Source organism: Agelaius phoeniceus, chromosome 10 (genome assembly GCF_051311805.1).
Source record: "Agelaius phoeniceus isolate bAgePho1 chromosome 10, bAgePho1.hap1, whole genome shotgun sequence".
Taxonomy (NCBI): domain Eukaryota; kingdom Metazoa; phylum Chordata; class Aves; order Passeriformes; family Icteridae; genus Agelaius; species Agelaius phoeniceus.
In genome coordinates, this window is record NC_135274.1 from 7,667,475 (window position 1) to 7,693,539 (window position 26,065).

At 44.1% G+C, this 26,065-nt stretch overlaps 1 protein-coding gene across 1 annotated transcript in view; it reads right to left on the reverse strand.

The window, feature by feature from the left end:
* Positions 1–26,020, reverse strand: part of VPS8 (VPS8 subunit of CORVET complex) — a 64,117-nt gene extending 38,097 nt beyond the window's left edge. The window contains exons 1-25 of the mRNA XM_054639024.2: positions 25,840–26,020; positions 25,093–25,161; positions 23,546–23,676; positions 22,037–22,130; positions 21,472–21,504; positions 20,061–20,115; positions 14,924–15,048; positions 13,403–13,489; positions 12,327–12,394; positions 11,598–11,751; positions 11,436–11,495; positions 10,545–10,652; positions 9,684–9,764; positions 8,950–9,120; positions 8,244–8,318; positions 7,738–7,773; positions 5,442–5,532; positions 4,330–4,376; positions 4,086–4,175; positions 3,644–3,690; positions 2,929–3,151; positions 2,104–2,193; positions 942–993; positions 644–686; positions 6–78 (exon numbers count right to left, since the gene is read on the reverse strand). Of these exons, the coding sequence (XP_054494999.2) occupies positions 6–78; positions 644–686; positions 942–993; positions 2,104–2,193; positions 2,929–3,151; positions 3,644–3,690; positions 4,086–4,175; positions 4,330–4,376; positions 5,442–5,532; positions 7,738–7,773; positions 8,244–8,318; positions 8,950–9,120; positions 9,684–9,764; positions 10,545–10,652; positions 11,436–11,495; positions 11,598–11,751; positions 12,327–12,394; positions 13,403–13,489; positions 14,924–15,048; positions 20,061–20,115; positions 21,472–21,504; positions 22,037–22,130; positions 23,546–23,676; positions 25,093–25,161; positions 25,840–25,947 (2,211 nt within the window). The 5' untranslated portion in view covers positions 25,948–26,020. The remainder of the gene's footprint in view (positions 1–5; positions 79–643; positions 687–941; positions 994–2,103; positions 2,194–2,928; positions 3,152–3,643; positions 3,691–4,085; positions 4,176–4,329; positions 4,377–5,441; positions 5,533–7,737; positions 7,774–8,243; positions 8,319–8,949; positions 9,121–9,683; positions 9,765–10,544; positions 10,653–11,435; positions 11,496–11,597; positions 11,752–12,326; positions 12,395–13,402; positions 13,490–14,923; positions 15,049–20,060; positions 20,116–21,471; positions 21,505–22,036; positions 22,131–23,545; positions 23,677–25,092; positions 25,162–25,839) is intronic.
* Between the last annotated feature and the right edge of the window lie 45 nt (positions 26,021–26,065).

Genomic DNA, 26,065 nt, shown 5'->3' on the forward strand with positions numbered 1-26,065 from the left:
CTCACCTGATTTTTCACCAGAGGCACCAGATCTTCAGGAATATCACCCAATGGATATGCACGGCCTGCCAAGCAGCAGCTACAGAAAAGGAGAGGAAAGGCATTTTAATACAGCTGACATTAAAGACATTGAGAATTGTTCATTTTTTTACTTAATTTTCAGGAAATTCTCAATTTAAGGAGGCTGGAGTAATGCAGAATGTAACTTCACATCTTGCACAGACTCCAGAAAGGAGATTCACTAATGAATCCCTCCTGTGCAAGCTCCTGTAAATGACAGGGAACTCAGCAAGGAACAGCTGAGCAGAGCTACCCAAAAGGCAGGGCAGAACATGGCCTGCTACATAACATGAGGCTACTGAGCCCTTGGTCAAGGAGCTCTGTGTCTCACACAAAACAAAACCAAATAGTGAAATTAAAAATGTGCATCAGCAGTAACTTGGGCTCTAAGCCTCCAACTTGATCCCTCCTATTCATGCACACCACATGCAACAGGAAGGGATTTTAAATTTAAGTGAGCTGTAGTGAGTACCCACTGCTATTTTACACCATCTCTCAGAACCTGAAGCTCCCAATAAGGTTCTGCAAGTTTAAAATCTGGGGCCACCACTAGACAACACCTCACACTTTCTGAAGGACCTTACCTTATATACACAAGCAGTTTGTTGCCCATCACCACCTGCTCATCTACAAAACAAAAATTATTTGTCACCCTTTCTTCACCAAGACAAGAGGCAGAGATGCAGTTCTTCCCCCACAAAACCAGAGTTTACCATACAAAGTAGAGCAGCTTTATACACAGTACAAGAACACTCTTCTGTTCTCCAAGACCCTTATATTGGGTATGCATTCCCTTTTGCATCTCTTTGTTGGAAGTGACTAGGGATATTCAAAATATCAAGTATCAAAAGTAGAAACCTTAAAAGGGAAAGCATTCTGTACCTGTGAGAGACTTTCCAGCATTCAGTGGAGGAGCAATGACTTTGAACAGCTTCTGTAACAAGAAAAAAGGCAGTGCTCAAGCAGCTGGAAAAGCTCAAAGCAAAGAACCTGTGTGGTTTCAAAGCAGAGATCAGTGGGGTGTCTTCCCACAGAAACTCTTTATCACCGTGTCTTCTAATTAACAGGCACAGAGGACTCCAAGACATGGCAAAAGATGCTTTTTACAGCTGATTTTATGAAAAAACAGCTTTCATTCCATCATCTCTAACCTTAAGCACAGGCCACACTAAAGCAAAGCAATGTTCAGCAGTCAGAGGTCAGCCAGAGCATAACCCACCAGCCCCACATCCTGTTCCTGTATATCCTGGAGCAAACACTTCCACCACTCAGCAAGGTCACCAGAGCCTAGTTTGGGCATGTAGAATGAGGATTTTCTAAACACTTGCCTCTAGAAAGCAAAGTTATTTGTGCTCATAGAGCTGCTGCTCGGTTTTCAGAAGTCCTTTTTAAAATTATGATCACCTAAAGAGCCTCCTTCCTTAGAAAAATCAAATGAGATTACAGCTGCTAAAACTTAGGCAGGTGAAGATTTTCCCATTCTAATGGTCCCAACTCTCTATTTCAGCACTACTGAGAAAACACCAGCAGTGCTTCCATGGTGAAACACATTGGGGTTATAGAGCCATTGGCAGATCTCCAGAATAACCAGCAGAATCAACAGGGCCTTCAGAGAGCCTTACAGTGAGTCCTGTGCTTCCTGCTGAGAGATTTCTTCCAAGTGCTCAGAACAAGGCCTGCCTCAAGCAAGGGCTGTTTCTGGCCTTTTGTATGAATTGTGTACATGCAGTCTCCTTAAATAATCATGTTATTATCTTCTGCTGCTTTTCCTTTTTATTTTATTAACATAACTGTATTTCCTGCCCTAATTCTGCAGAGGATTTCTACCTCAGCAGGGAATTTGGTGTTCTAAAGCACAGTAATTACAAATCACTTCTCTCCTCTACTGCATCCAGTGAAATAAACTGCACATATCACACATGATTCCCCCCTTGAAATGGAAATGAGCAAGAAGGCAGAATACAGAGAATAAAAGAAGGCTTTGGGTTTGAAATGCTGTTTCTCAGGAAGAACATCCCAGTAGGTGCAGGAGCAGCTCTCCTACCTCCATGGGGCTGATGAAGTCGTTCATGCCGCTGTTGTAGACGTAGATCATGGCATCGTACAGGCGGTTCTCCCAGCACAGCACAACCACCTGCAAGCCACCAAAGCACAGCCCAGCTACACAGCTGCTCCTAGCTCACAGCTTTCTCACTCCCCAGGCCCTGTCCTTGCACTTCCCTCATCCAAGAGTACAGCTTAAAGCAGAATGAGAATTTCCACTTTCAGAACCAGTCTCTCTGAAAATCCCAAACCCCCCAAAGGAGTGTTCAACTTAGCAAGCATGGAATCTAACTGTCTAGATTCTAGCATTTATATGAGGTTAAAGAATAAATTTTGAAATTCCACTTCTTCAAAAAAACCTTGCTTGCAGTAGTTTGGTTGGGTTAGTGAATCATAACATCAAGTTTCCAAGCAGCTTCACCCTTGAAATGGAAAGCCATGGCATCAGAAACAGGACTGCTGAGCAGGAACACCTCCCTGCTCCACTAACTGCTGTGCAAAAGCAAGTATCCAAGTATCCAACACAACTCCAGCCTCTGTGCTCCTGCAGCCTTTGATGCCAGCTAAGGTACCCAGAATGGGAAACAGTGACTGGGGATAACCCTGCAGGATTTTCCAACATGTCCAGCTGCTGATGCATTAACCTAGGCCAGGACAAAAAGTGGAGGAACAAAACACAGCCACACTGTACAATTCCCAACTCCATGAATTTGATCCTAGGGACACAGGGAAACCCCACATGCCATGCTACACTTGGAAGCACAAGATGTTGTAATTGCTGATTTATTCAGAGGAGCTCAATACAGTATGCAACACAACCACTCACCTGCTGGATGTCTAAACTGGTGATATCCATATGCACAATGCAGGCTTCCAAGTTTTCCAACCTGTTCTTGTCTTGGAAGTGAAGCAGCAAGTCTTTCATCACTTGAGGTGTGATTCCCATCAGCTTATCACTCAAGATATATGGCTCCAAGCACTCCAGAAAGATGCCTTTGGCTACAGAGTTCTCACTCATCTTGTCATATATCTGATTAAATAATAGATCCCTAGGAGGAAGGAGAAGTTTAGTTATCAAATAATTTTATGGAAATCTCTTTGCTTATCTACTTTCCAAGGGCTCCAAATTAAACTCCATTTTCTCTGTATTTCCCAGGCTCAGGAACTGAATGCCCTGTCCAGCTCCTGTAGTGAGGCAAGTTAAACAGCATAAATCAGCTAGGGATGTTACAGCAAAAAAAGTGCTACTAGAAGGGAAGCAATGAGAATGACAGAAAAATCTATCAAGGCAGGTTCTTGGTTCAAAGCAACTTTTCTTCCTCAACACATCAATGCAAATTTAAGAGATGGTTTTGTGTGAGCAGTGGGTTCCTGACTTCCGTGCTGGTTTTTAGGCACTCCTCTGAACCGTGATGTGACATGTGCCATGGGATGATTTGATGCAATTCCTCTACACCATGTGGTGTCACAGGAAACAGCACTGGGGGCTACCTGGGCTGCTGGGGTGTGCCCTGGGGACAGGCCAGCAAGGGCAGACTTACATGCGCTGCAGCAGGAGGCAGTAATCCACGATGACAGGCACCACATCCTGCAGAACAAACACAACCAAGTTGTAGGGACTGACTGGCAAAAATCCTGCCAAGCAGCACATCCTGAAAAGCATGAAAGGCAGCCTGGCCAACACAGAGCAGAAACAATGAGGTATCTGACTCAGCTGGTAGCTGGCACAGTTACAGGTTTTCCATATGCTGTTGCATATGGAAAAAAAGCTCTGCTGACACTCCTGCAGAGCACAGAGAGCACACGGGTTCTGCTCTGCCACCCACGATACCCAAGTCTGATTTTGTGAGGGCATACAACAGGTGAGAGCTGAGCTGAACCACAGCAAGGTTTTTTCAAAAATAGACAAGTAATGTTTGCAGCAAAACAAAGTTAATTAAACAAGCCAAAGGATTTCTACAAGAATCCTCTGGAGCACCATACCTGAAAGTGCTGCTCCATAATCTGGATTTTTCCTTGGTCAGGACATTTCTTCAGAGTCCGATCGGTGTAATGGAGAAGGATTTCTACCATCTGAATTACAACAAAGAAGAAAAGTCATTCAAATCCTATACTGAGGCCTTGCTTGGTAGCACATTTCAGACTGGCTTGGGGCTTGGCAGCACTGTGAGCACAGTATCACACCAGCACACAGGAAAATCCAGTTGGGAAGAGCTCAGGGACTCACTCTGTCAGCAATGACTGCTCTCCTCTTGCTCGTGTCCCCAGTCAAGCCTACAAAGAATGAGGGAATGAGGTGAAAACCAAAGCTTTTCTCATCTAAACTACCAGCAGAAATAAAAAACCTCCACAGTTCAGATGCTAACACAACTACCCATGAGATGTAGAGGTCAGGATATGTAAATACAGTTTTGTGCTCTACTTTTAGCCCCCTCTTCTTCCAAAAGGTTTGTTCTCCTCACTTAAAGACTGTTCCAGCACAGGAATGGCGAGAACAGTTCTGAGTGCTGTTTAATACTGAGAGAACAATTAATGGAGAGCTGTCAAAGACTGTACATGAGGGTGATTGCTGGAGGAAGTCTTGATGCAAATAAGCTGAATAAAGTGCACTAAAAGGGGAGAATATAAATGCCAATTCAAAAAGACAGTTTTTCATTATTCAAAGCATTACAATCTGCTTTATTGTGCTATATCCATGCACTAAAACAAAACACATCTTCATACACCAGCAATTTCACAGCAGGATCCTGTCCTGGGAACTTGCATCCCACTGTCAAAGCCATCAGAAGTTATTTGCTGTAAAATCAATGTGTCCAGTACAAATCTGACCACACAAGTGGCAGTTTCTGGCATAATTAACACACTTCTCAAGCAACCTCTTTTGTAGGAATGTGGTGCCAAAAGCCAGCATGATTCTTTCAGCTCCTTGTACAGTCATAGGAGAGACCTGGATCAAAGCACCTACTTGGCAGAGCTGACAGAAAATCACACTGGAAGATACCTACAGGACATGCATGGCCTTCAGGAATATTTTAGCAGGTTGGATATTCAACATCTGGATCTACCTCCTTCATGGCAAAGTGACAAAAGCATGGAGTCACACACAGATCAAGCCTGACTTTCATTTGAGCTGGTAAAAGGACTATAGTTTAAAAAATAAAAAATCAAACTATTCCATATAAAGGTTGCTTCTGCCAAACTCAAAGCAACACATCCTATTTTCTCTTCTTAATTCAATTCAAATCTGTTTTCTTCCCCTAAAAAAGTGATTCCTGGATGTGCAGATATTTAAAATGATCCCCAGAGGTTTCAGTTAGAAGCAAACAAGTCCAAACTTACCTACAACAGCCTTTGCTTTACCTTCATAAAAGGACCAAGCAAGAGCCAGGGCATCTGTGAGACGTTCTTGTTTCAGAAGGTGGTCAACTCTCTAAAATAACAAGGAATACTGGGCCTCAGAGCTGCAGAAAAGATGACTCCCTCCCCTTTAAGAGTGGCATTTCCCAGTAGTGGGTCATGGTTCCTGACAGCAAAGGAACACAACACCTCAGAAGCTCTCACCACACTGCAGTAAAGGACAGGATCTCAACGAGATTCTCTCCAATGGACTCTTTCTGCTGGACTAGGAAATGTCAGGCCCCATACATCAAGTCCCTATGGGGGGACATTTTAAATCAGGTGATTGACAGATGAAGACCCCCAGCATTACTGACTGTCTGATAAACAAAGGATAAACATTTTCCATTCCCCATCCTTGCCTCATCACTTGGAGCACAACAGCTTAGAGCAAACAACTCTGCCATGCTTTCAGCAAAGCATGTACTCATCCTATCCCCTATTTTCTCCTGAGCTCACAGTCAGCAAGGACTGAAGTAGATCACAAGTCACAGGTATTGTCTGCTTTAAGGAACATTAACACCCAAGGCTGAGCACCACTGGCCTTGGTATGATAGGTCAGTGTCAAAGAGCTGCTGGAGAGAAGAAAGAGTCCAGGTCTCAGCCCAGCATCTTGTCCTGCAGCCAGAACTGACTCTCAGCTCCACCCTCATCACCACACACTCAATTCAAACTCTCAGTTAAGTCCCCTGTGATAGAGGCACAACTGCTACACAGCAGAAACCATATAGGAATTTAGGAAGGGGCTGTCTCAGAGAACAAATTGTGTTTGACTTCGGAATTCCAGGAAAATCTGTGCCTGAAATTATAAATCAGAGCAAGACTCTTCATTACAGCTCTCTAAACCAAATTCAGTGTTGAATGGCAGGAGACAAAACCGGCAGAGAGAAGCAGCCATGGTAACTAAAACCTCAACAGAGCTTAACTGTTCATATCCTATTCAAGGTCCTGATACAATGTCATGTGAAGGAGTCTATAACCATAGATGAGGACAACAGCCCTAAAGCAACCTCAGCAAGAGGAAAAATGGGGAAGGTCACTGCTTAAAGGAGAAATACAAGATTGCACAGATGGCTACCAGATCTCCTTGGGAATCAGTCTAGAAGCTGATTCTTGATTCACTGAAGCCTTCTACACATAGGCATAAGCTGAATTTACTACTTAAGTTTGCTGATGACCAACTGGGAGCATGTGAGGTAAGACAGAAGAGAAGGACATGAGAGATGTGCCCCTGAAGCTGGAAACAGAAGAATGATGCTACCCAACAGCATAAGCACCTTCCAGCAGAAATCAGTTTGGCTACGGGGCACCAGTGAATCTCCAGAGTGCCCAACTCCCTGCCATCACATAGCCAAAGGAAGAGAAAAATGAGATCCAAGGATGCATGAGAAATGACACATCCAGCAGAGACTGTGAAGAAGGGGTGACACTGTACATTGCACTTGTAAGACCTTACCCAGAGCAATATGTGGCAAACTGTTTGCCCATGCCCAAGATACTGAGCACACAGGACACACAGAGAACAGGGACTACAAATAAAGAAAGGAATGGGAAAATAACCTCAAGAGAGAGCTGAAAAGCTCTGCTTAGCCTTGCAAAACAAAGCCTGAGAGAAAACATGCACATACTGAATAAACATAGTGCAAAGTGGTGATGCAGAAAGGAAAACAGCTGCTTGAGTCAAGTGAAAAGTACAACACAGGAACAGATCTAAACAGATCACTAAGAACTTTAGTGTGGGCACTGATGGGGTTTCAGCTGTCAGAGAAATTAGGTTCCAAAAAAAAAACTCTTCAACAAGGACCTAAAATCCTATGGACTTTCTAGGTAGTTTTTGATGGATTTTATAATGCAGCTCCTGCAGTAGCTGGAGATAACTCCAGTGAAGCAGATTCTCTTTCCCTCCTGGATGTTTGTGTGGCAGATACAAACTTGCACACAGCTTGTGGAAGGCTTCATCACACACTCAGTAAATCATGCACTGCACCAACAAAAGCTGACACACAGGAGGCATGATGTCTTGTTTGGGAGAACAGGGTCTCCATTCAGCCTGGGAATTTAGGCAAGCAGGAGTCCCAGTGTCCCCATGAAAATCAGTGTATCCACAGCACTGGCTCTGTGTAGCAATCAGGAATCCTGAACACAGTGCCCAAAAAATGCTTCACAAATGCTCCCTCCCTCCTCTGAGCTAGATTTAAGCAATTCAAGCCTAAGCTGTGGAGTGTCCCTCTCAACATACCTCTCTCCAGTTTCTCAATGTCATGACATGAACAGACTGGGAAAGAAAAAAGAAATTGAAAGTTATTTACTGGCAGTTGCTCATGCAGCCTGTAGTACCCCACAGACCCACCACAGCATGCCAGTACAGATGACTAAAAAAGCATCCCTCAAGCAGTATAAATTGGAGCCCAGTTTTAGTTGCTGTCTTATTTTCTTCTGCCTATTCCCTAGCACATTTATAACAGAGACAGAGAAGCTTAGGGCAGAGGCCATCTCAGTAAAGTAAGGCTAAGTTTACCCTGGAGCAGAATGAATCAGGATATTGTGAAACTATGACAATGTCTCACTCAGCCCATACCCTGGCTGAAAACAAATTACAGCACATTTCCTTCACCCCACAACATAAGTGCACAAAGAACCTTTTCCCAAAACACATCTCTACATAAGACAAATTGCCCTCTTCTAGAAGAGCTACCATCAACAGTGAATACCCTGTATTTTTACTGAAAAATTCCCCCCACTTACCTTAGTTCCAAGGTAAAAGACCTGACCACCACAGCTGCTGATGGACTGGTAACAAGCTTTCTCTCCAACCAGTGCCTAAAGGGAGAAAAGTCACATACAAGTAAAACTGCATTTTGGTTTTTTTAAGATTTCCCAAACAACATAAATAGACTTCCAAGATCCTTTGCAATGCAGCAATCAAAATGAGAGTGGAGAAAAACACTAGAGATTTCTGGGCAGTAGCAAGTCAAAGATCTCTGCTGTCACTCCCTCCTGCTTGTGAACTCAGCTTCAAGTTCTGCTGAGCTCTAGCTACCCAAAAATGATGAAGTAGGGCTCTGACTCTACCCTCAGGTGCCAAAAAGGTAATGGGGGTCCTTTCCTTGCCACCTGCTTCTTCACCTATCTTCCTCAAGAGCAAATGTGTAGGGCACACAGATGGGAAGACAATAGTTGAAGTGGGAGTTGCTACAACAGCAGTTTGACTGCCAGTAACCAGTGCTCCAGTCTGTATTAAGTAGAAAATCCTCTTAAAGAATAAAGCACATCAGCTTTTTGTCCTGTTCCATAGCCTGGTAGAGGAGGAGCAGTTCCTACAACCTTCAGTGCACCAAAGGAAACATGAGCTGATTTCTGAGATGCTCCCAAAAGGCTTTTTCCCTCCAGGCTTCCACTTGGAGCCTACATCAAACACAGCTGCACACACAGAGAGGCCACCAGTGCTTACCAAGGCCTCGCTGACATTGCCCCCTGTGGCCAGAGACTTGAAGTGGCTGCTGTTGTAGACCAGCTGAACCTCTGAGATCTCGATGGTCTCCAGCTCCTCCTGAGTCTGACGGTCTATGACGTGCAGCTTCTCCACACTGTCCAGCAGCACCGCTGTCCTTGAGTTGATCCACTGCAAAAGCATCAAATTCCACACCTCAGCAATGCATTCTCCTTTAGAGGCAAGGAAACAAGTTCTGGCCAAATCCCTGAGTACCCTACTGGGAATTCTGGGACAGCCAGTAGCTTAGTTACTATACACAGCTGTCACGGACATGTTTTATGAAAAATCCTTTCCTTAGGATTTTTTCTCCTGAGAAGCAGAGAGACCTCAGAAACAAAATGTAAACAATGATTATCTGCTGCTGTGGAATGCAACAGGTGCATCTTTGATTGGCCTTCACAGAAAACAGCTGCAGACAGATGGCAATCCACCAGAGCTCCTGTCCTCTTGGCACACAGTTTGTGCTCCAGCACACTTTCTATCCAGAGGTGTCAAAGCCAAGACAACTACACACTGCTCACAGGTGGTTACCACACCATGCTGGTTTTCCAGAGTCCCAACTATAGGACATTTTCAGTTAGTTATCACCAGATAAACAGAGCCAAGAGCACAGAACTAAGGGCTACTGAGACACATTTACAAGAAAACTAGTGCAAAAAAAAATGTAACCATTCTGCAGTACTGAGACTTACAGTAAAGTTGATGAGATCATAGTGCAGATGAAGCTGCCTCTGCTTTGTGACATGTATTGCACCACTATCATCCCTCTTGACCTAAAAGAGAAATCAAACAAGGCTGACCTAGACTCAGACTTCCTTCAGCTCAGCCTCTCAGTTCCACAGGGCACCACAGTGACTCCAGGAATCTTGAGCTCCCCCAGACAAGCATCTCAGCAAGGAAAGTTTAAACCATGCATCCTTTTCTTTCTCCCCAGTTTTACCAAGAGAGATGAGAGAGGAGAAAGAGGATTCAATCCAGACAGCACGTCTGGGTGATTACACAAAGCTTAAGGTCCAACATGATAGCAGAGTTGGAAAACAAACTTGGCACTCCAAAGCCAAAATGCCAGATTTTCAGAAGCCTAGGTATTGCTCTCATACTGAAGGCAGCATGAAATTGTCTCCAAACAATCATATCTGCACATGTAACTGCTGCAGATCTAAACAGGATGAGCACCATGCCCTCAAGTTACACATCAACAGGACTGAAAGACCTTTTCTTAAGTGTTTTACACAATTTTTTCCAGACTCATGTTTTAAAGCAAAAACTAAGATGGTGTCTCAAATTCATGGGTCCTCCCAGAAAACAATCCACACACTTAAATCTCCAGCAGAAACACACTGCAAGTCAGTACTTCTGGAACAGGTAAATCTCAAGCCTCCAGGCAAAGGCACCACTGCAGCTGAAGAGCAGTGACCACCAGGCTGGTTTTCTCAAGTGGGAAGCTGCAGCTGTTCCCAGCATGCTCGGCTATCACACTGTCACTGACAAGGAGGCTCAATCCCTGACTGTGTGGATGAGCTGTGACCCCCTGAAAGCAGCACAGAACTCACCAGAAGGAAGTACACAACATCTCCTCGACAGAAGGCAAGCATGGGATTCACTGAGTTCTGCACAGCCACAAAGTGCCACGCCAGCAGGGGGACACTGGAAGGGTCCATCTGTCACACACAAAGCACAGCCAGTGGTTAAGGCACAGCAGGCAGACCCTCAGCTCCAGGACATGTGGCTCATCAGCTGCTTCTCACTTCTGCCTATGCCTGGTACACACAGGGGCTGCAAAGCAAACTCCTGGCAGCAGTTTGTGCTCTTTGGTCCAGCCACAGACTTGGGAGCCCTTGGCAATGTGAACACCCAGACAGAACACCAGTGGTGTCTGAGCTGCTCAGGGTAGATCAATCCCACATGGACTACACAAGCTGCAGCTTGTCTCCATCCCCCTAACATAACCCATCCCACAACTGCCCCCAGCTGCTTTTACAAGAGGAATTAGGCCATTGGCCAGTGAAAGTGAATAATCAAGAGTTTAGAAGACTAACTGCTTAATGTTCAAATTCCTCTTGGTTCCTGTCCCTGTAATTAAGGGCTCTGTTGTATTGCTCTAATATAAAACAGTGGCCCCAGTCCAAAGTGATTGTAGCCATAATCAGGTCAACATTTCATGTGTGGATGCATACAGACTGCAACAGGAAAGACAAGAAGCTGAGGGGCTCCCTCCTGCTTATTGGAGAAAATCAGCATCTTCACAGAGGTACAGCTGGAAGCAGCCTTCTCACCTCCTCTCAGCCACAACCTCCACACATCAGACCCACAGATTATCACTACTATTTCACAGTGCTGTGGAAGGCAGTGGTACCAAACACCTGTTCCTGATCTCATCTCCTTCTGTCCAAGAAAATGTTTGTACATAACCCCAAAAGCACCTGTTTGGCTTTATTACTCACACGGCCGTAGGGAAAGGTCATCCACACTTTCAAAGATGGCTTCAGGCCAATAACCAGGATCTTCAAGGAAAGCAAGAAGGCAAAATAAAATGTTTGAGTATACAGCAGAGAACTTCTCCTTTGTGATCTCTCACATCAAGCCTCCCACAAGCAGCAAGTTACCTTGGTGAGGGAGGCCATAGCCAGCAGTGAATACTGGGTGATAGGATGGTCTCTCAAATCAACCTTTGCATGTAATGGCTCAATACAGCAAACTTCCCCCTTGGAGCCACTGAAGAGACACCGAGACTCGCACGTCCTCACTCCCATTACCCTCCTGCAAAGAGCAAAGATCAGCTTGGTGGCAGCCCAGCAATCTCAGGAGTGATCCTTCACAAACACTGCTTCTAAAAAGTCCCTTACAGAGCTCCAGAGATCGCTCCTGACATGAAACTGGAGGCAATCCCATACAGCTGCTCAGATACAGACAAGAATTCAAGATTTTATCTGAGAATAAGGTTTGGGAAATTCCTGGACTTTATCAGATTAACTGTCAATCCTTCCTCCTCTTGAAGAGGCCAAGAGTAAAACAAGCAGCTACTGCAGGACAGCTCTCACTAATGAGCCAAGATACAAGAGGCAGCACTTTTGTGACAGCCACCAAGAGCCCACAAGGAGTGTCAAATTCTGGACAATACAGTGACACCTTAACAACTAAGGCTATTCTTTGGCTATTGCACTGCCACACAGCATCTTGCTTCAGCTGAGAAATTACACTGCAGCCCTAAATTACATCTTCAACATTCAGGCAGTAACTTTATTGGTTTCAATGGGTTTTTTTCTCCTTATGTTTTAGAAACCATGACCCAGAATTGTTTCTTGTACTTTCTCTGGAGAGAGTTATTGCCTTACTTAAATGATAGTTCAAACACGGAGCCTCCGCTGTCATTGCAAATTGCGAGCGTCGGATCATCTGTAAACTGAGCAGAAAACAAGATTAAAATGGCCCTAAGAAATAAACTACAAGAAATGGATATAAAAACACATGCTATGGCAGTACTAACAACACACAGAGTACCTACAGAAAGCAGTGCACCTACAGAAAGACACCTTTAACATACCATGTTCAGACAATTACTGGGGTTTTTTTATGACGTGCAAGAAAAGCAAGGTTTGTGTTTCACCTTCACTTCCCCAGCAAGCCCTGTTGCCAGATTTTGGTACCAAAGCACCACTACTTAATGCTGCAGCTCAGAACTGCAGCACACCAAAGCCTGAGCTGTCCCTAGACAGGCTCTCAGCCTCAAGCCCATGGGTTGGTGCCAGAGCTGGTGGATGGGCTGCAGATACAGACACACCCAAATCAGAAACATCCAGAACTTCTAAAAATATCAAGTAATTCAGACAAAAGATCACAGTCTCCACTGGGGACACTTCTGGAAGTGTTTATATCCAGAATCCAGAATAAGCCCACAAACATCTGAGGCTATGTAAAACAAAGCCAGGCACGAACTCAGATATGATTTTCTGTGTATGACAATAACACTGTGCTGAACAAGAAGTCATAGATGATTTCTCTTTCAACCCAAAATATTCCCAACAAGCTAGATGAAAAACTGCTTACAGAAGCTACTTTCCACAGTTCAGATTCTTTTAAGTTGAAAGTTGACAAGTCATGTATTCAGGTCAAAACACTGCAGTTTTAGAGAAATGTGTTCTAACAACTAATTCTTCATACATTTTGGCACTGGAGAGAGGAGTTATAACAGACAACTGTTGTTTGTTACAGTACAACTCACAGTCAAAACTATTATGTCAGTATACACAGTTTCATTTTAAAACAGAATTTCTGCTCATTTTTCTCATCTCTGGATACTACTGCCATAGGCAGCTGCTCTCATGTTAAATCTCAAAGTACTGCCCAAGGAAAGTCCCCACATGTGACTGAACAAAACTGGGATAAAAGCAGTACATTCAGTGTTGATTACCTTGATGTGCAAAATGGCTGTTCCTGGAGGGTGGGCATCTGTTATTGATCTCAGCAGCTTCCCACTGGCCAGGTCCCACATGGTGATCTGCAAGCAGACTGTGCTCAGTACACACTCACTGTCATCTCTCCATCACCTCGTGCATTACAGTACAGCAGCAAATTCCTATACTGACATCATCACCCTGCGTTAGTAGGGGTTTCCTATCAAAAAAAGTGACCTGAAATCTGTTCCTGCCCTGTTTCTCCAAGCAGTTCACTTGTCTGCTTAGAGCTGACACCATGTGTTATCTCAATTCTGCATCATCTCCTTTTGGCCAGTTCTCCCCACTTGCCCAATCTCCCTCAGCTCACAGCTATCTGCCTGATAAGAACATTACAGAGTGTAAGATAACTTTCTTACCACCCAACAAGTCAAATGCATTTCTCTCTCACAGAACCAGTGAACAGGTGAAAAACCTGTGCTAACACCCCTGAGCAAAACTCAAGCATCTCCATGGCTGCCATGAACCTTGTTCTGCCTCTCCTCCTGAGCTTGCTCAGCATGACAAGGCAGGTAGGAAAATAGACCTTGGCTTTTACTTAATATTAAATTCAAGCAATTTCTCAGCTAAGAAGCAGGAAGCCCCAAACTGCACACTGCATAACTGCCTGGAAGAGCTGAGATTACAATCTGAATAAAACTTTTTTAAGGGAAACAGTACTTTATTGATCCTATAAATCATCTATCAATGCTTCTAGAACCTATGTTTCAGAGCTGTTCTTCCAAAATGTTTTGTCTAAGCATCATTTAAAACTGGCTGCTGTCCTGCATGGATTAACTATTTCCACATGGCCTGCAGCAAGCTGTCATTTATCCTACCACAGGCACAGAGGTGTGTTTTATCTACTATGAAGGTGAAAGCAAAGAGAAATGAATGCAAAAAGAAAAAGCCTTCCTTGTACCCCTCTAAATGTCACCAAGGTGATGTCTATCTATTTTGGTTTAGTCTTGTTACTTTTGTATTTAGGAATTGCTTTCTCTCCTTTGGTTCTGAGAAAGGGCATAAAACTACAACAGACTCAACCCCTTTTCCCTTCAAAAGCTATGCTACTCATGTCACACAAGTAAGGTATTAGCAAAAATTCATTTTGGGGTTACATATGAGTTTCAAGAATTTCAAGTCATCACCACAGTAAAAAACACCTTTAATTACCATGCACAGACCTCAGAGAGTGACCTAGAAAGACTAAACTGCTTGTCCCAGTGAGCCCTTGCACATTTCAGTTTAACAGGAATTATGTCACAATTAAATGAACCCTTTGCTATATTTTGCATTACTCACTTCCTCCACAGAAACCTGATTCAGCAGGAATTGGCTGCCCCAAAAAGCTCTGGGCACATCACACTGTATGTGCAGCTTCTGAGCACTGAACAGCCAACACACAGCTACAGACTGAGGGGGCTTGGCTTGGAGCTGTTGGCACCTCCAGGGAACCTCTCAGGACAGAGCACTGGAGCAGCTCATCCTTTGGGAATTACCTGTCCTTTTGCAAAGCCACAGAGCAGCCTGGAGCAGTCATTGTTGATGCTGAGAGCAGAGATGGCCCCGTACTGGGCCCCAACTGCGGTGCTGCCCAGACACAGCCGGAGAGCCTGGTTCTGATCTGGAGCAGAACAATTGGTAAAAGGTAAAGGAAGAGCAATGGTTAAAATTAACATCATGAAATAACTCACACATACAATTCACCTGGGGTACATTACAATTCACAGACTTAGAGTTAAGTTCTTTTAAAAGGGGGTTTACAAGATGAGAGCTCATGTTAGAACAAAAAGAGTGGGACATTGTCTTGCAGGGAAATACAAAAATTATTTTTTGGACAGGAAATATGGAAATGCAGAGGTGTTACATACTGAAAAAGAAAGTACTAGAAAAATCAAATCAATATCTAGCTTTCCTTTCACTATTCTGCAACAGTGCTTAAGTTGTAGCAAGGAAGACAACAAAATTAATTCTACCTTCTGAGCCTTGTATTTCTGCCTTTGAACATCAACTACAAAACCCCAACAGAGGCTTCTGGCAAGTGCAATTTTATGTCATAACTTTATTCTTATTATGTAATTTTACTCCTTGGTTTTGTTGCTAAAGGTGAAAGGCTGGAAGGAAAAGGCACTTTTGTCTCCAAGCTGCACAGCTGAAACACCCAGTGAGTTCTGGTGCACACAGCTCTTACTCTAGAAAGGAACTCCCTCCCTGAGCCACAGGCTGCTGCAAAGGAGGTGCCACGGCTTGCAGAGCCTCCACAGGGACTGCACTGCTGCAGGGCCATGCCCTGTCCACTCCTGCACACCACACACCATGGGCACCTCTGTTTGTGCCAAGTTCTTGGAGGCTCCCACCATGGAAGACTCACAAGTGCTTTACAAGATGCTGCTCTTCATGAGTTTGGACAAGAACCCTCTGCCTGTCTTTGGTGCACTGCTCTCAAAAGCTAACAAAGTGTCCTAGAGCTGCTTCTTCCACCCATCTCTGCTTTTGTCCTGCTTTTGAGCGAGGGAGTGAGAAAAGATGCTTTGTGAGAACTATTGGAATGAAGACTACAGGGATATGAAATACATCAGAAGCACCACAATAACATGATGTGCAGGATTCACCTAGAGCAAGGAAGGGAAAGGATTGGACCCAGGAAGCAGAGCTGAGCACCAGAAATGCCCTGGAAAATGTGCCCAGGGCATGGGACATGGTTCTCCAAGCTGCAGCACTGCTGGGAATGTGAAACAGAGCATGGATGTATCCTACATTACTGGCCCAAAGTAAAGCATTTATCAGTCTGCTCAGACAGATTAGAGGGGTACAAGGTACCTTTCAAATCCCATCTGGATGAAGAGGCAGGAGTGGAGCTCAGAAATAAAGACCAGCAAGAACAGCTCAACTCCTGGATTACTCTAAAGCACTGCTCAGAGTGAGGAGAAAACATTCTTGGCCAAACTACTAGGGACACACCTTGACATCACTGTGGCAAGAGTGTTCACAGCATGGATCAGAACAGGTCAAGGAAAAAGAAGATGAATTATGAAAGATTTCCATGGAAGTTCAGAGAAAACAGAGCTACAGCTGGAAAACAAGTTTCAGACAGAGATATTCTTCAAATGGTGTCAAGATCCAAGGAAATAATGCCTGTTCCAGAGGCTTGGAAATGCAGTTCATTTACAAAAATACCACTTGCTAACCATAAAAATTTGTTTGAAAATAGGGGAAGACTGCAGCTCCTTATATTAAAGGTGAATGACTTCTTCATTCCTGGAAGTACCTTCCACTTCAGCCTAAGCCTGTCAGTGACTCAATCAATAACCCGTTTCCTCTCAGGCATGAAAAAGGAGAATCCTCCACAGCTTTCTCTGAAAAGGTTTTACATCTTTATATGTATCCCCACAGGAACTCTCAAAAGCCATTTTCTTTTTCCCTCACCTGCAATGTCAATTCAAAACAAACAAGGCCTCTATTGTATCCCAAAACTAAGTGATTTGCATGACCAATCCAGTACCTTTTCTTGTTTCCAGACAGTCAAAGGATGACACACAATAAGAACCATTAGACAAGATTTAAAAAAAAAAAAACTCAGCTATAATATGAATGAAATTGCTTCCAAGGCAAATGAAGATCAGAATATCAGTGAGCTTCCACTAATAGTCTGGCAAAGTAATAAAAATAGACAAAAGCAAAAGGTTATAAAAGCTGATCTGATGATTTTCCAGACTTGTATTATCAGCTTGCAAGTAAGGCACATTAAGGATTAAAAATAAAAAACTTTTGCCAAATGCTTGAAACAAAGGTGGCTATCAACTGTCAAAAAGTTTTTCAATTTAGATAAGGCAATTCTTCATCTGAAAATTTTCCAGCAGTAACTGTGTTGCTCTCAGAGTCTGAAGTCAAAATGAGATAGAGTTTAAATACAATTCTGCACATAGAGAAAGAAGACAAGTTTGTGGATGTTAAGAAGTCATTTTCCAAACCTAACAAAAGAGCACAGCACTGCAGAAGCTGATACTGCTTGGATCACCAGGTTTTCATCAAGATCTTCTCCTTATGCCCTGATTTTCCTGAGTTTGAAAGGCTTGCTTGGTTTTCTGCAGAATTACTGACAACTACTAATTTTATTAGGCACAGTGCCAAGAAATGCTGTGAGAAGATGCTGATCTCATGGAAGAGCCTTGTCCTGCCCTGAAACAACACCTTTACAAACAGCTATGGACCTGCTGCCCTAGGACATTACAAAAATCATGTTTACCTGCTCCTCTGCTGTCCCTGCCTGGAGAATTTGGGAGTGTGCAGTGCACATGCACCCACTGAGCAATTCCCAGCAGCATCATCCACTGAGTGGCTGCTGCACTGCTGAGCTGCCCCTGAAATCCTGGCACAGACAACATGCAACCTGGGCAGCACAGGGCCTGGGCATGCAGGGACATGCACACAGCAGTGGTACTGTACCTTTGCCTTTCAATCCACACAGAAAGGGCCAAAAGAGGAGAGAAAAAGCCAGAAATCAGTGTAAGAGGAAGGAGTGAAGCAATGAACAGCACATATGTGACAATCTCCAAAGACACAAACTTCAGATTTTGCTGAGTGTTTGCTCTGGGTAATGCTCCCCCTTCTGATTTATTCAAGAAATGATGCTGTGAAGGTTAGTGTTCTAAAACCAGGCAGTTTAAAAAGTGAGTTTATAAATCTGAATTTCATTGCATTGAAGACCAAAAAATAAAAATGTGAGAGGAAATAAAACTGCAAGTTCACTGTAACATAACTGGTAAAACTATTTTCACCCAGGTACCAGAGGAGTGTCTCCAGTCCTCCAGACATCCCTTCCCACCCTCTCTTCTGCAACACTTCCAGGATGTCAGACCTGGCATCTCATCCAACACTAACCCAGAAGGAAACTCTGCTTTTCAATATGACATGTGCAGCCTGAGAACTGCCCTGTGATAATGTTTCAGGAGTCAACAGAAGCATTCAAAAAAGCAGAATGAAAGTTTCCCAAGTCTTCTATAATAAGGACAGAGCAGACAAACCATGAGTACAGGTGGACTTGGGAGAAGAGACAAATTAGCTGAAATCAAATATATGAAAGAAAAAATAAAGTTTAAAAATGTGTTAGTGACAACAATTCTGAGAAATTTGTTCAACCAGGAAATGGATCTACAATTTTGCATGTAAAAAAGGATGTTATGTTCCCATTGTACAGCATAAACCCTGCACACACCTTACAAACCTTCAGGGAGTAAGTCTGACCCTAATTTACACATCTCGTAAAAAAAAAGTAGAGATATTGACTAGTCCACAGAAATTTAGTCTTGGTTTAAATTTCAGAATAAATCCAAGCCTTTGCACACAACAATGCCTTCTAGAGCCCTATCCTGCCCTGTTTTCTCTGTCTTTAGATAGATCTGAGAGCACTGGGATCAATGCCCAAGTTTTAGTTACAGAACTGAAGGAATTCAGCAGAGAATAAGTGACCAGAAAGCATCCTGAAACAGAACTGGACACTACTTCCATTCCTCATCACTTTTAAATTACAGCACAGACTCATGGAGTAACTTCAGCTGTAAGGGAGCTGTGCATGGAGGTCTGTGGCCCAGCCCTGCTGCTCCAAGCAAGGCCAAAGAGACCAGCCAGTCAGGGCCTTGCTGAACTTTGAATAATGCCAAGCAAAGAGACTGCACAACCTGTCTCAACTCTTATCTCATGCTTCAACCCCCTCAGAATGAAAATCTTTATCGGAGCTCCCCTCAGTGCAGCTCCACTGCCCCTTAGCTAGCACCTCTGGGAGGGCTCTGAGGCTCAGTTCAATCCACCTTCCCTTCAGGGAGCAGAACTGTTTCAATACTGGATTAGGCAAATAGCATCAAAGAGTTTAATGCCTAAATACCCAGGAAGGTGAGTCTTGCACTGTCACAGTCTTTCCCATCTCTCTGGAGTAACTTTTGGTCTCCAAGAACTTCAACCAGCATCAATAAATACACTGACATTTCTAAACTGGATAAGAATTGGGTGCTGCACAGACAAAGGGCACAAAACCTGAATGTGACTGGGAACAGTTCCAGAGCTGTTCTGGCCCAGCTGGGCAAACAGAGGCACAAGCTCAGAAAACCTTCTAAGAGAGTCTGGTGATAAGTGGAAGAACAGAATGACAGAATGAAGGGACCAGAGGGGCCTGCCTGGTGCAGGGGAAGGGCAGGGAAGGAGACACCCAGGTCTGCAGGCAGCTGGGGTCAAAAGCCCCACCTCCCAGGGAACACAACTTCCACAAAGCTGACACCTACTCAGACACAGGGCAGGAGGCTATTACTGATAATGGCTGTATACAGGTTGTGGCCTCTTCCACATGAAAACAGAATATTTTCTATTCAAACATAGAAAAGGTTCTTTAGACAATTCCCACGTGGTTAAATTTCTCAATATCAAAGTGCCAAACCCCAACAATGCACAAGAAACATGAGTAAGGATGACAAATATTACTTCTGCTTCATGTCTTTACTGAAAGAAAAACACATTTAGCACAAACAACATCCTAGAAGAAACCCAGCCTGCAGTTATAAATCAGGCTGGTGGTTTTTGGCTTGTGCTTGTATTTTTTTAAGATTATTAAAATGCAAAAAACTCTAAACTTTATTTTTAACTTACCAAATATCAGTGCTAACCCATGGGAAGTCCCCACTGCTATCAGGTTTGATGCTGCCTGAAAGAGTCACACAGGAAGATTGAAAGTAGAAGAAACATCTTTCATAAATCCACCACTTATCAAGCCAAGTTTGCCAAAAGGGGAAGATTTCAAAGGTTATAACTTTTTCAATTTATAACTGAGAAGCACAATTCCTGCATGAAGACAGATAGGTACTACACCTGAACAACCATCACACAGATTATCTCAAGGTCAGAGGGCTGCTTGTTCCTCTGCTGTTTGAAATGCTCAGAGTGGTACCCACAGCAAAATTCCATCTTTTAAAGTCAGTCTCACTCTTTTGGTGTAGTTGCTGACTATAAATACTTGGGATTTTATCCTAAATCAGCTGCCACTTCCACATCTGAACTCTTCTAAAACCCAGGCCAGTGCTGGTCCCCTGAAGCCAGTGCACAGCAAGCCAGAGACTCCAACTCCTTTCCATGGGGAATTAAACAAATCCTATTAAATATATCCTCAAAGATCCTACTGTACTTGCCAACCTGCACTCAATGAAATAAAACTTACTAGAAATCACATAATGCTGTAGATGTATTATTCTTGTTCTACTTTTTATTTCCTAACAAGTCTAAGTCAGATGAAAAAAATTCAAATGCCTTAATGTCTGGATGTGTAAGTACAGGTTTTTGTTCTATGTCCATATCAGTTAGAGCAGGTTTCTAACTTCACTCTGCAGTCTTTTGTCTTAGAAGTAACAACTTTTTCCTTTTCTTTTAAAAAAAACCAAACATTTTTCTTATGGGCTGCTGTTACTACAGTCAAAGGGACTGAGCACACCTTTAGTTCCTTTGTAAAACATTAAAACTCGCTTCACACGGGCAAAACAAACATTGACTGCATTTCATCTCATTAAGATGTTCCTCTTCTCATTCTACTACAGGCAGTTTCACTTCTGACATATTTAGATATGATTAGCATGCTTGACTTCAAAAATTTTGATGCAAATTGCTAAGCAAAAGTATCCTTCAGACAGCCTTTTAGTTAATGCTTCAGATGGAGACAGAGATTTTGAGCCCATCACCTGGAGTACTCCAGTAAAGTTTCTATAAAAAATTGTCAAAGCAGTAACTTGCAAAGAAGAAACAATTAGGGAAATTCAGTGTGCTCTACAGATGGAGACAGGTCAGGTGCTCAGCTAAGAAGCCCTGGTGAAGGTATAAAAAAGGGAGAGTGTGGGGCTCACTCAGCAGAGGGGCAGTGAAGGAAGGCTGGACTCTGCCCCAGGGAGCTTTCATGCTGCTCTTCACACTTGAAAAGTTAAGGAAGATGCATTTATCAGTTTCTTAAATACTGCTTTAACAAACTGGCATGAAAACTAAATATACAATCCTTGACAATTGTGAGAGTACTTACAATTGCAGTGGGCAAGCCAGCATCCACTTTGTCCTGGGGGAACAGGAGAACCCATGAGTGAGAGACACAACTCTCAGATCATGCATGTCTAATAATAAGAACTACAACACACAAAAAAAATCAACACCAGCTGCATTTCAATGGCCCCAGCAGGGCAGACAGCTGAGGGAACGAGGAGCTAGAAACACCCAGAAATAGAGAGGAAGCAGAATATCCTGAAATTCCACGTGAAACTTACTGTGCTCTTCTCAAAGAGCCATGTGCCTGTTGCAGACATGGAGCAAACCCAGTTCCAGCACCTTCAAGCACACTTTCATGTTATATGAACATTTCCCACCAAGTTTCATGACATCTAGCAACACAAATCAGTGCTAAAAGTGACCCACCACATCACTGCTGCAGCAAGTCAGCAAAGCCCTGATTCACTGCTGCCTAGAGACTACAGGTGAGTAGTGGATGCCCCTAACATGGTGTAACACAGAATTAATAGTAGGGCCAGACAGGAGATCTCACACACAGCCCAAAAGAGTTTGAAATTTTTCTTAGTGGAGAAGATGACACTTACTGCTGCAGACACTATTTGGGCAGAAATTCCTTTCAGGAGTGAGAGCCGGATCACTGATCCATGGAGTGAGAGAGAATCTGGGAGTTTTTTCTTCCTAAGGAATTAAGGAACAAACAAAAAGCATTAGAGCAGAATAAAAACTTGGAACTCTGCCTAACCCAGAGCCAAGCCAGCAGGTAAATTCTGCATACACCTGTAACTCATGCAATTTCCATTCTTGTCCTTGGGGCCACAGAATGAGGTAAGACATGAGATAATCAGCAAAGCCTGCTCTGCCCTGCTGTGCCTGCACACAGTTGGGTTTTAACTCATCTCCTAGAGCAAAAAAAAACTGACTTCCCCAAATAAATGGTCAGTTTCAAGCACATGTCTGCAAGCCTTAGAATTCACTAATACATCCTGAAAGAACACTTCAGCTCTTTCAGTGATTGAGGAAGTTTAAGCCCATAAAGGTGAGTAACTGTGGAAAAATGCACAACTGGAAAAGGCTCATTAGGAGAATACAGACCCATAGGAAAACTGGGTGTATGGTAAAGAACAGCCTCCAATTAATACACAGCTCACTTCATATGAAAGCTGAAGTGCTTCTGTTTATGGAGAAAATGTCTTTAAAAACTAACTAGTGCAGGATCAGTTATTTCAAAACAGCTCTGGTAAACCCTAAAAGGCAGGACAGGGAAATTCCCCAGCAAAGCTGCAATTTTGTTGCCAAGCTCACACCACCAGAGAGCCAAATTCCCAAAACTAGCAGGGAAACATTGGGTTCTTCTCTCTCCAGAGGTGCACAACCAAGCAGTTCCCACAGAGGTTCATCAAACATGTTGTTAGTAGCTGGTATTATGACTAAGAACCCCTAACCATGGCAACCAGCCTTACCCAAAGGTGACAGAACACCTCCAGGTTTTTCTGCATACTCTGCTGGAAGAAGTTTAAGACACTTCAGGCAACATTTCTCTCAAATAATCTTATTTGAAAAAAGAAGGGACAGAGAGTCTGTACACCACCCTATGTCAACATAAACCATCAGACTTCAGAGTGTTTATATCTTGTGCAACTGCTCATGGCACACAAGGCAGCCATGGGAGTGGCTCAGGCCATCATTTGAGTCATTAACGACACACATCAGCATATTAGAGTTAATTACCACATATTAGCTGTCAATATTAGCAGTCCACTCACAGAAGTGACAGCAGTTGCCTTTTACAAATAACCACCAGCTGCCTGCAGACTAGGTCAGACACCCTTTGGAAACATTTTCTTTAGAGTCATCATGATTCAGTGTTTTAAAGATTTCATTAAAATTTGGAGAAATTTAACTAATTCATCTCCCATAAAATGCTGTTATTGCTCAAACAGGCCAGCACCCTGTGCAACTACAAATCCCATCTTTGCCTAAGTGACCCTGGAGGAATAACAGTGTCTTGTGAGAAAAGGAGGATTTGTTTCTAACAGATGTAAGCAGAACCCTTCACAAATAGTTTGACCTCCCAGGGCATGAGGCTGCAGTACCTTTTCAGGTGTGTCCTGTCCCCACTGTCAGAGCTGGCCACAGAAGAGGTGTCATAGGAGTGTGCATCTGTGTTATCAAGGTTCAAGAGAAAGGGATCCTCCAAAATGAAAGACTCCTCTTCATCATCAGTCTGGAGGGCAAGAATCACCACAGCTTGCTAAATGTTCAAAGTGCACAACAGCAGAACTGAAACACTCACAAACAGCATCAGTTCAGCAGGGAAATGGAGAAGGAGGGCACAGGAAAGCCTCAGATTTAAAACCCAGAACTATTTACTACTTTACTGGGCTGATTCTGTGGAAGGTTTCCAGAATTCACAAAAATCACCAAAGTGGGCTGGAGAACAAGGCAGCTAACCTTTATTCCCCAAATATTTTGTACTCCATCAAAACTTTAACTGACCTTTAACAGAGCTATTTCCAAGTCCCCAAATTGCCAAGAGAAGGTCTAGAATTATTATCATCTGCTCCAGCACTTCACCAAGTGGCATTTAGAGCCCAGAAGTCCCTCCAGCTACACGAGAGTTGATTTTGCTCTTTTCTCAGCTCTTCTGTTTGCAATCTCTCTCTCCTTTCAGCCTTAGCCTGGAATTTTTTATTATAGTTTTTCAAAAAGCCCCTCTCCCTGACGTGTTCTAAAAGCAGTGCAGCTCCTGTTGGTCTCTCAGCACAAAGCCAGAGGGAGCAAACACAAATCAGCCCCAGCTGATGGCAAACAAGCAGGGAGCAGAGCAGCTGCCCCTCATTTCACTTAAACCTGGCAGCCCTGTGCTCATTAAGCAGCTCTTTCTGAACTGCAGCTATTTGTCTTTTTGGCTCAGACAGATTGTCCTCTGCTAAAATCCATTTCAGAAAATGTTTTGCCAGTCATTCCCATCCTACATTTACTGACATATTGCAGTAAGACTTTGTCTGCACTGATCTGTATTTTCTTCATTATTACCTCTCAAGTTTAAGACTTGAAATCTACTCTTTTGATACGGATGACACTGCCTATCCTTACAGTTTGAGATGACACAAATTAACTAAACTTCCACTACTCAAGGCACCAGTGGAAAAAGGACATAGCTACCCCTACTACTCCTCTTGTTTCTAGCCTGTCTCTGTTTGGGACACCTTCTATGTGAAAGGAACAACACAAACGAAGCTGTGAAGACTCCAGCTCTTATCTCCCACAGCTTCAGAACTACTCTGAATAAGCTGCAATTATTTTTAACTAGAAACAGCTGTTTGGTGACCCTGATCTTTAATAGGCTGTCTAGACTTCAGGTGACTCTCCAGATCTACAGATGAATGTGCTTGGACTTGATGAAAACCTTTTATGCTGCAGCTGTGGATATTTAAAAAAAAAAAAAAAACTACCAAAATTCCATATCACACACTGTAGAGCAATTACTCCACTGAGTATGCACCTGCTAGCTATCAGCATCAGGAAACCATGAAACTCTACAATTTTGTTTTCCAGGAAAAACACAGTAAGCAGTAAGAATAGAGGAAAAGGAGCATGAGCTGCCTCACCCGAGTCCCCTGTCCGATGGTTCACTCACCTCATTTAGGATGCTCTCCAGCGTTGGAGGGGTATCAACTTGAGGAATGTCGAATTCTTTGTCGTCAATCTGTACATCAGAAACCACAGCCTGAGTTTAGGTTGCCTACTCCGCCTTCCAAACAGTAATGAAAGCCACATAAAAGCAGCTATGCACACACGCCTCTGCGGGAAAGGAGGCGAGAGCTCCGGGCAGGCTCACACACAGCTTCACCTGGCTGAGCGAGGATAATATTTCCTTCTTGGAGGCTGTGTGAGACTTATTTCCAGAAACAGTCATAGAACACTTCTGATGTTCTGAGAATAAACGCGCTATTGCATTATAAAGAGCTTTGCAGCAAGAGTGAAATTAGTTGACTAACAGTGTACCTGCTACATGAGGCACCCGCCATACAGAACTTTGGAGGTTGTTGATTTTTTTCCTATATACAGTGAAGCACGCGAAATTTACAGTAAATGACAGTGTCACCATACAGAAACTGGCACAGATGAGCCTGGGACCCACCCCGCCGAGCCTCCCTCCCTCCCGGGTGCCTGAGAGGCCCGGCCCGCCCTCGCAGGAGTCTGAGGGGGGCCGCCGGCTCTCCCTCCCTCCCTCCCGGGCTGTGTGAGGGCTCCGACCGTCCCCGCGGTGCCTCAGGGACCCTCGGACCCTCCCTCAGCGCACCCCCGGCCCTGCGGGGAGCGCCCGGGCAGGCACAGCCCCCGCGGCCCGGCCGTGCCGCCTCCGCAGCGCTTCGGGACGCACCAGCTCGCTGCGAGAGTCCAGCTCACGGTCGAGCTCCGCCACGCTCAGCCGGTGCACGGGCGGCTCCGGGCACGGCTCGGCCTCCGCTGGCTCCAGGGCTGCGGCCATGGCCGGGCCGGACCCGGCGGGACTCGAACCCGCGACCCGAGCCGCCTCCCCACGCAGCCGCAGCGCGGCGGGGCCGCCCCCGCCCAGCCTTAAAGGGGCCGCGCGCCGCAGGTGAGGA